The sequence below is a fragment of the Phalaenopsis equestris genome, unplaced genomic scaffold (assembly GCF_001263595.1).
Source record: "Phalaenopsis equestris unplaced genomic scaffold, ASM126359v1 Scaffold000002, whole genome shotgun sequence".
NCBI lineage: Eukaryota > Viridiplantae > Streptophyta > Magnoliopsida > Asparagales > Orchidaceae > Phalaenopsis > Phalaenopsis equestris.
This window is the reverse complement of record NW_018164444.1, coordinates 36121128-36138069: the sequence shown is the minus strand read 5'-3', so window position 1 is coordinate 36138069 and position 16942 is coordinate 36121128. Positions and strand designations below refer to the sequence as shown.

Genomic DNA, 16942 nt, shown 5'->3' with positions numbered 1-16942 from the left:
GTCTACAAAAACAAGCCTTTATCTCACTAAGTGCTGTTGGTTGGTGATTTTTTTTTTGCATTGTCTTATTGAGTGTCATATTTTCATTTAATTTTAATAAATTAAGATCATTTTTTATACAACACGCCCAAGTCTTTTTAGGTCTAGTTTTATCTTTTTTAACATGAGTTAAATCTAAAACATCAACTCTATTAACCGGATCATTAGGTGGTCGACATTTAATGTGACAAAGCCATCTAAGATGACTCTCTAATATTGTCCGCCAATTGAGCTACACCAAGTCTTTCACAGATTTATTCGTTTCGCATTGTCTTTAAGAGTCAAGCCACTCATCCACCTAAGCATTTTCATATCAACAACATTTAACTTAGCTTTATACTTTTCTGTTTTAGGCCAATATTTTGCGCCATAAAGCATTGTAGGACTCGTCACTATCTCATAAAAACTTCCTATAAGTCTAAGAGGTGCTTTTTTTTTTATCTCACAATAGGCTGGATACATTCCTCCACTTCAACCAGTCAACTTGAATTCTACTAATAACTTCCCCATCTATATCACCGTCACTTTAAACAATAAACCTAAGGTATCTAAAACGCTCACGCCTTTTAATGATTTGATTACCGATTGTTACAACTCTGTCATTAGTTCAACTATTACTAAAATTACATTTCATGTATTTAGTTTTAGATCTACTCAAATGAATGCCTATATATTCTAATGCAAGCCTCCATAATTCAAGTTTATCCTAAACTCTATCTCTAGTTTTATCCACAAAAAGAACATCACCCGTAAAAGGCATACACTATGGTACATCCTTCTGTAAATGTGGAGTAAGTGCATCCATGACTAAAGAAAAAGATACGGGCTTAAAGCCGATCTCTGATGTAATCCAACTGAAATAAAAAAAAAAAAAACTTGATAAATCCTTCTCCTGTTCGAATACGAGTAACAACTCTTATACAGATTTTTAATGACTTGAATATAAGTCATATCAACTCATTCTTTTCTAGAACTGTCCAAAGAACTTCTCTTAGAACCTTATCAGAAGTTTTTTTTCTAATCAATGAAAATCATATGTTAATCTTTCTCATTCTTTGTAACCATCAAACCTCTCAATAAATGTACAACTTTCATGGTCGACTTGCTCAACATAAATCCTAACCGATTATTAGAAATCTTTATATCACGTCTTAATTTATGTTCAATTACGTCTTAGTTTGTAATGTACGACACATAAGCTTAATTCCTCCATAAATTGCACACTAGGGTTCAAATTGCTCTTCTTATACTTCTAAAAACATATTTTTAGTTCTTAAAATAATATTAAAAAATTTAGTAAGCCAAAAAATTCTCAAATATTTTAAATATTTTCACACTTCTTTTGGGATACCATTAAGCCCTACCGATTTTCCACCATTGTTTTTCTTTAAAGTCTTATCAACTTTCATTTTACAAATGTGACGGTAAAAATAAAATTAAATTTATTATTATTAAAGGTATAAGTTGTCTTAGGTCGAACGTATTTTAAATAATTTCTAATATTAAAAAATTTAGTAAGCCAAAAAATTCTCAAATATTTTAAATATTTTCACACTTCTTTTGGGATACCATTAAGCCCTACCGATTTTCCACCATTGGTTTTCTTTAAAGTCTTATCAACTTTCTTTTTACAAATGTGACGGTAAAAATAAAATTAAATTTATTATTATTAAAGGTATAAGTTGTCTTAGGTCGAACGTATTTTAAATAATTTCATTGAAAAATTTATCAAAATATCTTACCCACTTATGTTGAATATCTACCTCTAAGACACACTTTTTGATTTTCATCTTTAATACATACTTGAATTAATTTTTTATTTTTTTCTTTGTTTGGCTAATTTATACATATTTCTTCATTCTCTTTAGTATCTAATCTATTAAAATGATCACTAAAAACATAATTTTTAGCATCACAAGTTGTTCTCTTAGACTACCTACGGGCCACCTTATTTTTTTCCCATTTCTCTAAGTTTTTACATTTAAACCAATTTTTATAACAAAATTTCTTATATTTTATTCTTTCTTGCACTATTGCACATTATTATTTCAGCACAAACCATCTTTTGTTTTTTCAAAACTTTGCCTTTTGATTATCCAATTATATTTCTCGCCAATTGTTTAATAGTGTTTGTTACTTTATCTCACATAGATTTAGTTTTTTCATTAACATCCCTTATCTTAAAATTTTGAAGTTTACTTATAAAAATAATTTTATGTGTATTTTAGGTGCCACAATTTAATTCTATGACAGTGTTTTATTGTATTTTTTATCTTCAAGTTTCTCATCTTAAAATCTAGAACTAGTAATCGACGTTGAGTACATAAATTTTTGCTTACAATGACCTTACAATCTTTACATTCTCGACGATCTTTTTTCTTATAAGAAAATAATCAATTTGTGTTTTCTTTAATTCATTCTTATAAGTAATAATGTGCTCATATATATATTTTTTAAATAAAGTATTAGTGATAATAAAATTATAAGTTAAACAAATTCTAAAATGGTTCTACCTTCTTCATTAGTCACTCGAAAACATAGCTACCATGAATATTTCTAAAATATTCTACCACTTTACCAATATGTCCATTTAAATCTCCTCCAATAAATTTTTTTTTTCTTTAAGAGATATCATTTGTATTAATTTTTCCAAGTCATTCCAAAATTTTTCTTTAGAACATATATCTAAAGCTACTAGAGGAGCATATTATAATAATAAAAATCTTAATATCAACAACAATCTTTAGAACTATAATTCTATCTCCAATTTTATTAATTTTTACAACAATATTTTTCAAACTCTTATCTATAATTACACATACATCATTTCTAGTACAACTCCTCCCTAAACACCAAAGTTTAAAACCTAAGCTATCAATTTCCATAGTATTTTATTCAACCCATTTAATTATTAAATGTATAAGATATTTATCTTCCTATAAACTATAACATCTACTGATTCCATTAATATACCTATGAGAGTACCTATATTTCAAGATCCTATCATAATATTAATTTCATGAAAGTGCTTTCAATTGAAAAATATTTATTTTCTTGAATTAGTTATTGATTGGATTTTCCTCATCTTTTCAAAACTTGATTATTTAGGAGTTATTTGTTTTAGAATAAAAGGAATGCTGTGATTTTAAATATTTTGGATTTTGTTTGTTGAAAAGTGAATTCAAAATAATTTTGTTGGTGTATTTGAATTCACTATTAATTTTATTTTTGTTATATTCCAAATTACCAAATTTGGGCAAGTTTTAGTAATAGTGGATCACCTTCTCCACTTGTGGTTGCCGCCATTCATCGTCACCACAAGTCGTAGATGCTTGCTAGCCATCACCTCATACTGTTGTCGTTGATTGCCAAATTGTTACAATGATTTTATTTACAATTTATCATTAAAAAAAAAGCATTTGCTTTTCTTACAACCTAACAATTCCTCCAACCAAATGACCCTCTAGGATAACCAAAATGCTTATTTAAGTATACGCATGAACATATTTAGTGGCACATACCTTGTTTTATTTAATAGTAAGTTGCACCTAGGCCATTCTTGTTTTAAGCGGTTAATGATCAGCTACTTAATATTTTAAGGATAGCCCTTTAAACCTTTAAATAAATTTGGTTCTACATTTTTTAGTTTCTTACAATTGTATGTTTTGAAGGGTGGAATGGAGAGGAGGGTTCTTTTTGTAGGAATTTCGTTACCAGCTATTATATAACGAGTAAAGTGATCCCAAATGTGCCATTGCTAACTTTTAAAAATGAATTTAAAATTGTGAAATTATCTCCAATTCGATCATGCAGTTTTTTTATAAGTTTTTTTAATAGGAAAAGATTGTTATTGATTCTAGTGATCGGTAGGAGCTTCATGATGCTGTGATCTACTAAGCTACGAATGCAGTGGTGTACAAGTGAGTCGATCATTGTTGCAGCTTATTTATATTGTTTTGTGAGTTCTTGTCATTTTGAATTAGAAGAGTGGTTTAGTTGCTATAATGGGGAAGCTAGAATGTCGATCTTTAATTGATTAGGATGAAGAAGAAGAGTTATTAGACTTAATATGGCTTTTCTTGATGCACAATTTGCCAAAGTAAACTGGGCTTAAATTGTTCTTGATGGCTAATGGTCTTGGACTGTGCTAATGTAATATTAAATGGGATTAATCTTGGCCTATAATTTGGCAGTGATCATTGCAAATTTTATTTTTATGGGAATTTGTAGAGTTGGCAACCTTGATATTCTTTATTTTCTTCTCGGTAGGAGGTTTGCTGGTCTTGGTCCGATTCTTTATTTTGATTTCCATAGAAAACATGCTAATTTGATTGAGATCTTTAATGGGGGAAGAGAACTGACTTGTTGGTGATTTTATGATGCAGCTCTACCCTATCTTTTGTCAATACAGACACATCTACTGATGCTCCAATCATCAGGCCTCGTCTCTTGAACTTCACAATTAATATAGCCCTACATTTTGTGGTCTTGTTGTTGGGCCAACCTATGCCACTTCTCTTTCTCTTTTTTTTTTTTTTTGTGTATCCCATAAGATAAAATTCTTGTTGGGGTATTTTCTTGAATTAACTCTACAAACTATCTTGCCTCCTATAACAAAAAAGGTGTTCCACCAAATTAAAGTGTGCTTGGTGAGCTTTTAGATGCAAATATACCCTCTCTTAAGATTTTTACCGATGGAGATTGAAATAGATTTCCAGTTAATTCATTTGTTCGTTTAGGTTTTCTGCATCAACGGCTCTATTAAAGTTGGGGTTGTCTATATTTGCATCTGCCTTGAATGGTCAATATCTCATGTGGAAAGAATGTGTACTATGTTCATCTTTTATATTATGTTTTCTTTCAAAACTATTGATAATTTCTCACATTCTTGAAGACGAGTTTGCCCTTTGGGAATGATTTTTCTGCTTTCTTGATTTTAGTTCAGCACCTGCTTTTGGATTTGCTTGTTTAACATCTCGATCATCACAACTATCTGTTGCTTTATTGTCGGGCCTTTACAACTTGATTTTCTAATTTGTTTGTGTTTCCTTGTCATCCTAGCTTTCCCTTTGTCTCATTGAAGTTTTTTCTTAGGATAAAAATAGTTCTTTCATTTTCTCCTCATCAGCACCTTGCAGCAGGGTTCACCTTCGTGTAAGGTTCTCTTTTAGCTGAATTTCATATTTGATAGTCACATCAACCAAGCCATATAAATTAGATATGGGTAATTTGGATTTTAGAAAACAGAAACTATGTTTATAATTTTATTAATTGCGAAATTTTTGGCAAAAATATAAGGTGGAAGAAGCTCTTCCTTGAGCTCCACTTTCTAGCCTTTTGATCCCACACTCTCTATGACATTCGCTCCCATGATGTCTTTGATTTTCTATTATATAATTTCGTGGATGGGCTGCATGGCTACATTCAATTACAGTATGTCATGCATATCAATGCCATACATTTATCATATGACATCATGATTCTAATATAGTAGTTTGCAATGCCTCATTCTTTGAGTTGTTTTGCCAGGTTGTTATCATTACCATGCAATAAATAGTCTTTTTGGGTTCCAAAGTATTCTCATCTCTGGATCACCTTTAGGTTGCCTTCTCGGTATCTTTTGCTCTTGCATTGTTTGGCTCTTTAGTTCTCGGTCATCAGTTCTTTGCATGTGATGCTTAAGAATTTCTTCGAGTATCCTTTTCGAGCTCTCATACCATTCCTGAACGCTCTTGGTAGAATTCGTCTTGGTTTCGGATTTCCTGGACAATATCATAATTAGTCTCTAGAGTTTCCTTCTTGAGCTTTACATCACATCATTGATTACTTAATCTTCTAATCAAATTCTAAATTTATTTTGTGAATCTTTTTGCACAACGTATGCCCATGTTATTTTTTTATGCATTTTTTACCCTTCGTTTGTACATGCCTATAAACCTCATGGGAGCTTGCCTCTCTCAGCTTTTGCTTGATCCTTTGTTATGCTTATTATTGGAGTTTGTTCTTTATTTATAAGCATAATTGAGTTTGTTCATGTGGCTAGGTTAAAGATTCTTTGTTTCACTTGAGTAGCCTTGAACATTACTTTTATTGATTGACAGGTCATTTTATGTTACAAAGCAATGTTCTTGCAATTCTTTCATTTATTCACCATTAAGTTTTTGAGATTATCATTAAAATTTGTTTTTAAAATTTTTTTATTATTACTATTGATACTGTTTTTATCATTACTATTGTTGTTGGTGTTGTCTTGTTTTGTGCCATTTTATTTTTTGATTACTGCATTGCCGCTCATTAGCTCAAAAAAAATTGAGGGTTGATATTAGGTTGTTAACTAGTCATAAAACTCTCTTCAAATCTAATGACTGAATTCAGATACGATGGGTGTAGAAATTTTAACAAGTTTTAAATAGAGCATATATTGATAAATATGCGTGGAGGTGAAGTGATATATTTTAACGAATAAAAAAACATTATTAAGAAGTGGCAAATATAGTAACAAATCTTACAATAATTATAAGAAAGCTAAAAATGTTGCTAAAAGGGTGTGAAGGCAAAAAATTATAGCTTTTGATAATTTTTATAATGTGTTTAATATTAAGTAGAAAATTAATATATATGTGTGTGTGTATATATATATATATATAATATATATATATATATATATATATAGGTAAGCCATTAACTAAAAGTTATCTTTGCAGAAAGACAATGAATATTATAATGTTTTAGGTTTATTTTAACTATTGAGATTTAAATTATGGGGATGCAGTTTTTTGATTAGCATGGCTCTTTATATGATTTTTATGATCTTAAGAAGGTATATAATCCGGTGGAATGAGAATTGGTTTGATATATATTTTAACACTGAAAAGTATATGTCAAAGATATACTGATAATGTTGAATTATCTTTGATGAAGCATTTGCTAGTATTAGAAGTTGTTGTGGTGTGGCTCAACAATTATCATTTATTATAGGTTTACATTAAGAATGTTGATTTCTTATTTTATTATATTGTTTATGATTAAGCTTATAAAAGATATTCAAAGTGAGGTGCCTTGATGTATATCTTTTAGTGTGTGCTTTTATAGATGATATAATGTTAATTCATAGACATTTGCTAAAATTAGTCAAAATTTAAAATAGTTGAGGGAATGCTTAAAACTATAGTTATAGATTTAATAAAATAAAGAGCGCACATATGTTATGAAATAGTATTAGAAGATAAGGTGATACCAAGTTTAGGTATTGGATATGTTATACAATAAGATTTGTGATGAGAGAACATTTTATAATAAGATCAATAAAGTATGATAAGCTTTGAAATTTTATTCCTTGATGTCCAAAAAAAAAAAAGAAAAAAAAAAGGTCTATAGTGCACCCACAACTTACAAAAGGGGGAAAATATCATTTTTCACTATAATTTTGCAACTACATGTAGCTTTCCCCAAAAGGATCCTTAAGCAAACACAACCCCCCCCCCCCAACAGCCCTCAAAAAAAAAAAAGATCCTTAAAGATAACTTTAATATTATCAGGTTAGGTTCAGAAGGTGCGAATCTAAATGCTGGACTCTAATAAAGACATTGATATTTGTTTGTGTCTGATGGTAATGGGAATGTTTGTAACAAAAAGGGGCCGTCATTGTTTATGATTGGTGTACTATTATTTAAAAGATTGGCAATGAATATGTTTAAGATCTCATGCATCATTTATTTAGAATTTATGAAAAATAAGGATTTATTATGTTGACTCCAAATAATTATATTCTAATCTATTCTTTGTAGTTTTGACATATATCTATTTTGTATTGCCATTCTATTATTTTTCAACTTTGATATTGATTACTTTTTATCATTCAACACATTTATAAAAAATGAAGAGCTTAAGTGTGGTTGCATAAAATTAAAAAGTAAAAAAATAAATAGAGGGGCTTAAGTGTGGTTGCATAAAATTAAAAAGTAAAAACATAAATAGAGGGTTTTTTTTTACTTCCATGCGCTAAAATTTTATCAAACAAGCAATTGAGTTTAATTGTGGTTTTTTGATTTTTTTTTTCCTTTTAGATAAGTCTTATGATCATGATTTTGAAAGCCATTTCGAACGTGTTGGTTTAACTAGTTTGATCATGAACCAGGTATATGGTCGGTCCAGCTAACCACTAAGAATCGTTTTTGTATTAATCCAGTGAGAAATCGTGTGAGTCGTCGATTCAACTGGCGAATCGATCCGATGTATATTGAATTGGCCATTCCAAATAACTTTTTAAATCAACTTTAATTATCAATGCAATGATTATTTTTCTTACAAAAAAATTAATCTCTAATAAATATTAAGTTGGACATATGATCATGGATTTAAAAATCTTAAATCTAATTAATATGAGCTCAGTGAAGCTAATTCATAGCAACCCATCACCTAGGTAAGTTATAAGCTCAAATTGCAACTCCTTTTTTTTGCTTTTCATATAAATAATGCAAGAATAAGGGTGCATTTGGGGCAGCGGTGCGGTGCCGCATCACAGTTGTTCTTCTTTGACAAAACTGTGTTTTGTCTGCGTTCTCAAAAAGCCCTAATTGAAAGACGTGGTCTGACTTTTTGAAAAAAAAAGAAATTTCGTAATAGTCATCGTTGCTTTTTGAACTTTTTTTAGCTGCTTCTTCAAACAGCCCAAAAAGACCCTAACTCGCCCATATGATATGAGATTAAAAAACTATGACTAAGCTGAAACTTTTGTTGGGGTCTGAAAATGAAGAATTGAGCTGTGAGATTGTCTTTGAAAATATGAAATGTGCTCCAAAATGTGAGTATTATGAAAATATAATTATTTAAAACTTTTATTTCATAAAATTCTTATTTTTATTAATTATTATAAATTATATCATTACTATAAACTATATTTATATTTATATATCTTTATTGTATCATTTTTTAAATATAATTATAACAACAACTACAACAAGCCTTACCACACTAAGTTGGGTCGGCTACATGAATTCTTTGTCTCCATTGCGTCCTTATTGAGTGTCATATTTTCATTTAATTCTAATAGATTAAGATTATTTTTATACAATATGGCTAAGTCTTTTTAGGTTTGTTGTCTTTCTTAACAAAAGTCGAATCTTTCTAATAGATTAAGATTATTTTTATACAATATGGCAAAGTCTTTTTAGGTTTGATGCCTTTCTTAACAAAAGTCGAATCTAAAACATCCACTCTTCTAATAGAATCATCAGATGGTCGACATTTAATATGTCCAAATTATTTAAGACGACTATCTCTAATCTTGTTTGCGACTGGAGCTACACCAACATTTTCACGAATATATTCATTTCACATTTTGTCTCTTATTGTCAAGCCTCTCATCCACCTAAGCATTCTCATTTTCCGCAACACTTAACTTTGTTTTATACTTCTCTTTTAAAGGTCAGCATTCTGCGCCATAGAGCATTGCAGGTCTCACCAGCATTTTATAAAATTTTCCTTTCAGTCTAAGCAATACTTTTTATCACATAGTAGACCCGATGCATTCCTCCACTTTGTCAATACTTTTCTTCTCTAGAACTCTCAAAGGATTTCTCTTGGAACCTTATCATATCCTTTTTCTAAATCAATAAAAATCATACATACATCCTTTTCCTTTTTCTAAATCAATAAAAATCATACATACATCGTTTATATTCTCTTTGTACTTCTCCATCAAACCTATCAATAAATTTATAGATTCCATAGTACTCCATCAAACCTCTCAATAAATTTATAGATTCCATAGTAGATTTGCTCGACAAAACTCCAATTTGATTATTTGATATCTTTGTATCATGTCTTAACCTATGTTTAATTACCCTCCCATAATTTTAAAGTATGACACATCAACTTAATTCCTCTATAATTAGCGTACTCTTGTGCATCCCTTTATTCTTAAAATTGGGGACCAAGATATTATTCCTCCACTCCTCCGCCATTTTTTTAGTTTTTAAAAATAATATTAAAGAGTTTAGCAAGCCAATAAACTCCCAAACTTTCTAAATGTTTCCACACTTAAATTAGGATATCATCAAGTTCTATGGATTGTCCACCCTTAGTTTTTTTTAAAGCTTCATCAACTTCTTTTTTACTAATTTGACAACAAAAATAAAACGTTTTATTATTATTAATGATATTGAGATCACTAAGATTAATTGTATTTTTCAAAACTTCTTTGAAAAGTTTATCAAAATAACTCACTTATCTATGTTGAATATTTTTTTCAAAGAAAAACACATTTTGATTTTTATCTTTAATATACTTGAAATAAATATTTACTTTTATTTTCCCTTTGTTTGGCTAATTTATACATATATTTTTTGTCATATTTAATATCTAATCTATTATAAAGATCATTAAAAACTGAATTTTAAGCGTTACAAATTATTCTCTTAGACTCCTTACAAGCTCTTATATTTTTTCCAATTTTGTAAACTTTTACATTTAAACTAATTTTATAGCACAATTTCTTATATTTTATTTTTTTCTTGCACATTATTATTCAATCACAATCTATTTTTATTTATAAAAAACTTTTCATTTTGATTCTCCAAGCACATCTTTTATCACTTGTTTAATAGTTTTTGTTTTTTTATCCCACATAAAATTCGATTCTTCGTGAACATACCAAATCTTTAAATCTTGAAAATTTCTTATGAAAGTAATTTTATTTGTCTTTTAGGTGGCCCCATCTGATTCTATGACAACATTTTCTTATATTCTTTATCTTACACCTCTTCATTTTACAATCCATAACTTATAATCGATATTGAGTACTTCAATTTGTTATTGGAATGACCTTACAATCTTTACACACTATGTTTTTTTGTTTGCATGAGAAATAATCAATTTATATTTTATTACATCCATTATTATAAGTAATAACATTATACTCAAAAGCAAAATCTGATATAATTTTACCTTCTTCAGTAATCACTTAAAAATCATAGCCACCATGAATACTTCTATAATATTCCACCACTATACAAACATGTCCATTTAAATTTTTTCCAATAAAAAATCATTCTTCAAGAGGAATTATTTGTGTTAATTCTTCAAGATCATTCAATAATTTTTTTTTGAATTTATATCTAACCTACTTGAAGAGAAGAGCATAAGCACCCTACTTGAAGAGCATAAGCACTTATAACATTAAAAATTTTAATATCAATAACAATCTTTAATCCTATAATTCAATCTCCAAATTTATTCAATTTTGCAACATTATCTTTCAAACTCTTATCTATAATTACACATACATCATTTCTAGTGAGACTCTTACCTGAATATCAAAGTTTAAAACCCAAGCTATCAATCTCCGTAACCTTTTCTCTAACCCATTTACTTTCTTGAATACGTAAAATATATATCTTCTATAATATCAACTAATTGTTACCTGCGAAAGTTCCTATTTTCTAATATCTTATTTTAATATTTATTTCATGGACTAACTTTTTAATCCACATCCGTCCGTAATGTGGAAACCCTTGCTTATTTGATACTATACTCAGACTCTGATGTAGCGGCCCTTACACACTTTTCACTGTATTTAATTCATACAGTGCGTCGTTTTCAAAGGCGCTCTAAGATTTGCAGGAGTTAAATGATTCTTGTAATGATTTTTCGACAAATTTTATATATAGTTGTTGACTACCTAATGTAACCCTCCACTTTTCGCATCCGCGGCAGTGCTATTTTTAAATATATATATAACACACATAATAATATCTTAATAATTTTTACATCAAGTTTTAAATTTATAATTATTAAAGATATTACTTGTACAAGTTCTTTGTATTTTTATTTTTTCATATACGGCACATATTTACATTATTACATCATTTAAATTATATTAAAATATTTATTGCATCAATCTCAATTGAAGGATTGAATCTTGAACCTCTCATTCTTTTGGTTCAATGGCATGTTCGATTTTCACAACCTTGCTTATGAGTGCCCTTGACGGGGTGTTGGAACTGTTGTTTATCAGATGCATTGACCTTTTTTTATTATGAACAACAGAATGTTTTATTTTCCTCTTTTCTTTGACGCAAATTTGAATGACAGATTTGCTGTGTTAAAATCTCATAACTCTGGATCGGTGCATTGTAAATTATAGGTCTCTGTTGCTTTTTGCTCTATTGTTCACTCGACTGATGCCTGAGTCTTGCTGATGTCACGTTTCTTGCTTGCTGCTGCACATATATCCTTGTTCCACTTTTAACAAAAAGTTAAGGATTTGGCTGGTACTATTTAATTGAAAAAACGTTCATGGGCTTTTTTGAACGGTGGACAGATTATAGCGTAGCTGGGTATCCCATTACCTGTACTTGATTTGATTAATATAAATTCAATCAAGCCGGAGCTGAACTTGAATGCTTCTCGGGTTTTAATACTCATGTTTTAATCATGTTCAGCACGGTACTGTCAAGGCAAATAGGGTTTTACATTTCAGGATGTTTCAATAATTGTTTAGTTCACTTGAGCATTGCTAATTGTTTGTGGTTCCAGGTATAGGTATTTGTTTATTTAGTCAAATTATCTGCTTGTCTGCCATGAATTTGCTTGTAATTGTTTATAAACTGAAACCAGTATATTTTTTAAACCATATGGGCATCTAAATTAAATGAATTATTGAAATATCATTAGCTAATCTTAAAGAAATATATTAAACGTCTGTTTGGAAGAAGTGAAATAGTTTCTCATATTTCCACAAATATGTTCCATCGTGAAGCTCCCTCTCCCTCAGTTGCTTTTTCTACTCTCTTCTTTTTAGGTGCAATTACATACATAGCATTCAAAACATTGCTATTTACAAAATTAGCACCCCCTTTATTCAAAATTTTTTAATTTTCACGAAAATATGAAAATTTACTATAAAAACATAATCCATATTTTTCTTTTTTTAACAAGTTTCCAACGATTTGGTTTTGGCCCGTATAAATGCATTGGTTTGGTGGAGCAAAAAATTCACCTGGGTGCTAATTTTGTACATAGCAATGTTTGGAGTGGTATGTATGCAATTATCATCTTATTGCTTTATCTTTTATTTCTATTATCTCCTGCGCTTCACTGCTTTTTTGAGATCCATGCTAGAGGGCTTCAAATCTCCCCACCAAGGACAACATTAGCTTTTGAAATTCTCCAACTTCGTTTTTTTTTTGTTTTTGCTCTGCACTTTTTCATGCATGCGCGGATTGAGAAGCTATGCAAAGATCTCGCATCATTTGAGCTTCACATTAGTACAACAACTAGTTAAGTGCCTACGTTGCATGGGAGGATGAAAATGATGAAAATACAATGTTGCACTGTTTGTTAGCAAATTTTCAAGTGTTATGTACGTAATTATCATTTTATTTCTTTATCTATTATTTCTAATATCTCCTGTACTTCATTGGTTTGATGAAATCTATGTTACAGGCCTTCACATCTCTTCACCAAGGACACCATTAGCTTTTGAAATTCTCCGACTTCACTTTTTTTTTGCTCTGCACTTCTCATACATTCTCAGATTAAGAAGCTATGCAAAGAACTCACATCATTTGAACATCACATTAGTATAACAATTAATTAAATTACTACATTGCAATGGAGGATGAAAACATTAAAAATACGAAGTTTTGCTATTTGTTGGATAGTGCAGGCCCTGACATGCGTTAAAACTGTTTGATGTCGAGCAAATAAATTAAAATTAAAATAAATGTAAATTTAGATTACATTTTAAAGACAATGCTGTGCTGTTGGCTGTTAAATAAATTATTTGAATTCCATTTTAAAATTAGTCTGTATTAACCCAAATGAAGTTAAATTTCAATATGATTTGTTCGGTTACAGTTGTATAGACTTTCAAGTTTACAAATAAAATTGCAATATTTTTTATTTTTATTTTTTTTATGGTGAACACTGCCATTGCCGGTCTCAAGCCCGGATATGAAAAGTGGAGTGTTGCGTTAGGTGGTCGACAGCCAGCGTAAAACTTGTCGAAATAAAATCATGACATGAATCCTTTTATTGGTTGTAATGAGTGGTCTTTGTTCCCCTAATATTTTGTTCTGTTACATCATTTATATTCATTGCATTTCTACTGGAAACTCTAAAACATTTAATGCATCCCCACAACAGTGCTTTCATTACTGCTTATCTACGTTCTTCCTTGAGGGCAGGAATAATCACTAGACACTGCCTGATTATCATTCCTTCTTCCAAGAAATCTAGTTTTATAACTTGTAGTGGACAACAATAACCTGTTGATGTAATTTTTTCACAAACTTTTTTATCGAATTGGACATCTTAACGACCTATTTTGTTTAGTCAAAGTAATGAGTGGTGAAAATAGATTTTTGAATCTGACCACCCATAAGGGCTCTTTTGGGAGGTGACACTATGCATAACGCTTCATCGAGCTCATGATAATAATGATAGCCTATGCATAGATACTGGGTTATTCTCTTTGTATAATGGTGAAGCTTTTCAGAATCATTCAAGCATAATTATGGCCTATTTTATTTAGGCAAGGCAGCAAACTCATATAAATGTTTTGGTCAGCAACTTTAGCGGAGTTGGATTTATTATTATATATTTGCTGGCATGACAAATTTTTTTTCTGGTTATTGATTCAGTCTATGGTCATTATGCCTATTTGCAGATTGTGATGGCTCTAATGCAATTTGGTGTTTCACTTTTTAGTATTTTGAAGATTGTTGATAATGATTAAGTTTTCATTCTTGTTTTCATTTAGGAGGTTGTGCTGTTTGGTTGAGCAAAAATATTTTTAAAGAAAATTATCTGCCTGCATTGTCAAGCGTTTTTTTAAGCAAAGCTTGTGAAGCTACTTCATTCTGCATTTCAATTTACGCTAAAACGATCAGCTTATAACTAAGTCTGATCTTGCAGCAGCTGTGGCTCTTCATTAGACCTCTAACAGTTTCTTTTTTATTTCCTGCTACCAGGAAAAGCTTGAGAGACGTCGTCAGATGCCCTACCATATGCACATAAATCTTGAACTACTTGAGGCCACCCACTTGATCTGCGCCATGCTTCTTGAGGTCCCCAATATGGCTTCTAATAGCCATGACTCTAAGCGCAAGATAATTAGCAAGACATTCCGTCGGCTCCTTGACGGAAGTGAGAGGCAAACATTTGTTGGCCCCCCTGAGAATGTCCGAGACCATGTCATGGCTGCCACCAGAGCCCTAAACAAGGGAGATCACCACAAGGCCTTTGATGTTATCAAATCTCTTGACATTTGGAAGCTCCTTAGAAACCGGGAGGCTGTGCTCGACATGCTTAGCACAAAGATCAAGGAGGAGGCTCTTCGAACCTACCTGTTTGCTTATTCCTCGTTTTATAAATCCCTTAGTCTTGACCGGGTTACTGCATTATTTGGTCTTTCTGATGCCCATGCTCACAGCATTATTAGCAAGATGTTGGTCATAGAGGAGCTTCATGCCAGTTGGGATCAACCAACAAAGTGTATTGTGTTCCATGGATTTGAGCAAACAAGGCTGCAGGATCTCTTGTTCCAGATGGCGGATAAGGTCAGCATCCTTGCTGAAATGAATGAAAAAGCCTTTGAGGTTAGGACTGGTGGTGGACTTGATGGACTGCCTCCACGACGGAGGGGTGAGGGACAGGAACTTGGTGGCTCAGCAGTTTCTGGCAGGTGGCAGGAAAATTTTCTCTCTGCATCTCAAGGAAGAAGCCGAGCTGGTTATACGAGCTCCAGGTCTGGGGGACAAGTGGCAGTAGGATTTCCCAAGGAAAAGGGTGTGGCGGGACAGCGAATTGGTGCTGGTGGTTATTCCAGCTCAAGGTACCAGGATGCTTATGGTAGTAGTACTGGAGGGAGGGCGACATACCAGAGCGGCTCATCTGCAAGAGGTTCACAGATTGATGGTGTTGGACGTATGGTCAGCCTCAACAAGGTTGGTAGAATTTATTAGGTTTTAGGAAGTTCAATGGTGTAGGAGACCGGCTGGCTTGAGATTTGAGTGATTCGAAGTCCTCTGAACTGTTTTTGCCTCCTTGATATTATTATTCATATAATCCTTGTATGTTTCTGTTGCTACTGTAGTCTTTGCTGCGTAAATTGAAATTGTATCCGGACATTAACTTTTATGTTGTTTCATATGTAACCTGGAGAACGGAGGAGTTCCATTCTTTGCTTCCAATAGGTCTGTTTATACTTATATTCAGCTTCCAACATTTCTGTTTTATAGTTGAATCGGCTTGATTTTATATTGTAACTACTCCCTTTTGAAAAATTCTTTACTCAAATCAATTTTTTTATTTTTTGAATCTTTAAATTGTTTAATGCTCGAATCCCAATTCTAAGAACATGCATCAATGCTTTTCCACGTTGTGATAATTAATTATGCTAAAAGAGCCACTATTGTTAACCTTCCCATGTGCTAAGAAGAAAATGGCTTTATAAATTAAGGAGCTGCGTGCTGGTAAGACTATTTTTTTCAATAGATAATTGCAGAGATTTGCTGCCAGCAGGAAATGTGATACGGAAGGGGATCTTCGTCTCATCACATTTTCTTGACTCGTCTTTTGTTTTTTGATGCTTTATTATAATTTATGAGCACGCCTACTATAGTCTTTTTCTATTACATTTTTATAATGAAGCTGATAATGCATCAAGTAATTATCATTCTCATGGAGTGGAACGTGCTTCTGAGGTCTTTCGAGATTGTTTAGTCTTGGGTTCTAACTCGTGAAGTTGCTCATGATGTATTCGTATTGCATTTTCTTCTTTACCCTTTACATTGAATTTGAGGGACGTCATTTTAGTTTGGCTATGTTCTTCGCTAAAACAGAGCTTATTGCTGACTTGGAAACTGCTACTGTGCTTGCTTTTGGAGAACTCGATTTT

At 31.2% G+C, this 16942-nt stretch overlaps 1 protein-coding gene across 1 annotated transcript; it reads left to right on the top strand.

The window, feature by feature from the left end:
• The first annotated feature begins 14995 nt into the window (after positions 1–14995).
• On the top strand, positions 14996–16253 carry LOC110027561 (eukaryotic translation initiation factor 3 subunit C-like). The gene has a single exon (XM_020729053.1). The coding sequence runs from the start codon at positions 15039–15041 to the stop codon at positions 16005–16007; it is 969 nt and encodes a 322-aa protein (XP_020584712.1). The 5' UTR covers positions 14996–15038; the 3' UTR covers positions 16008–16253.
• Positions 16254–16942: the final 689 nt, after the last annotated feature.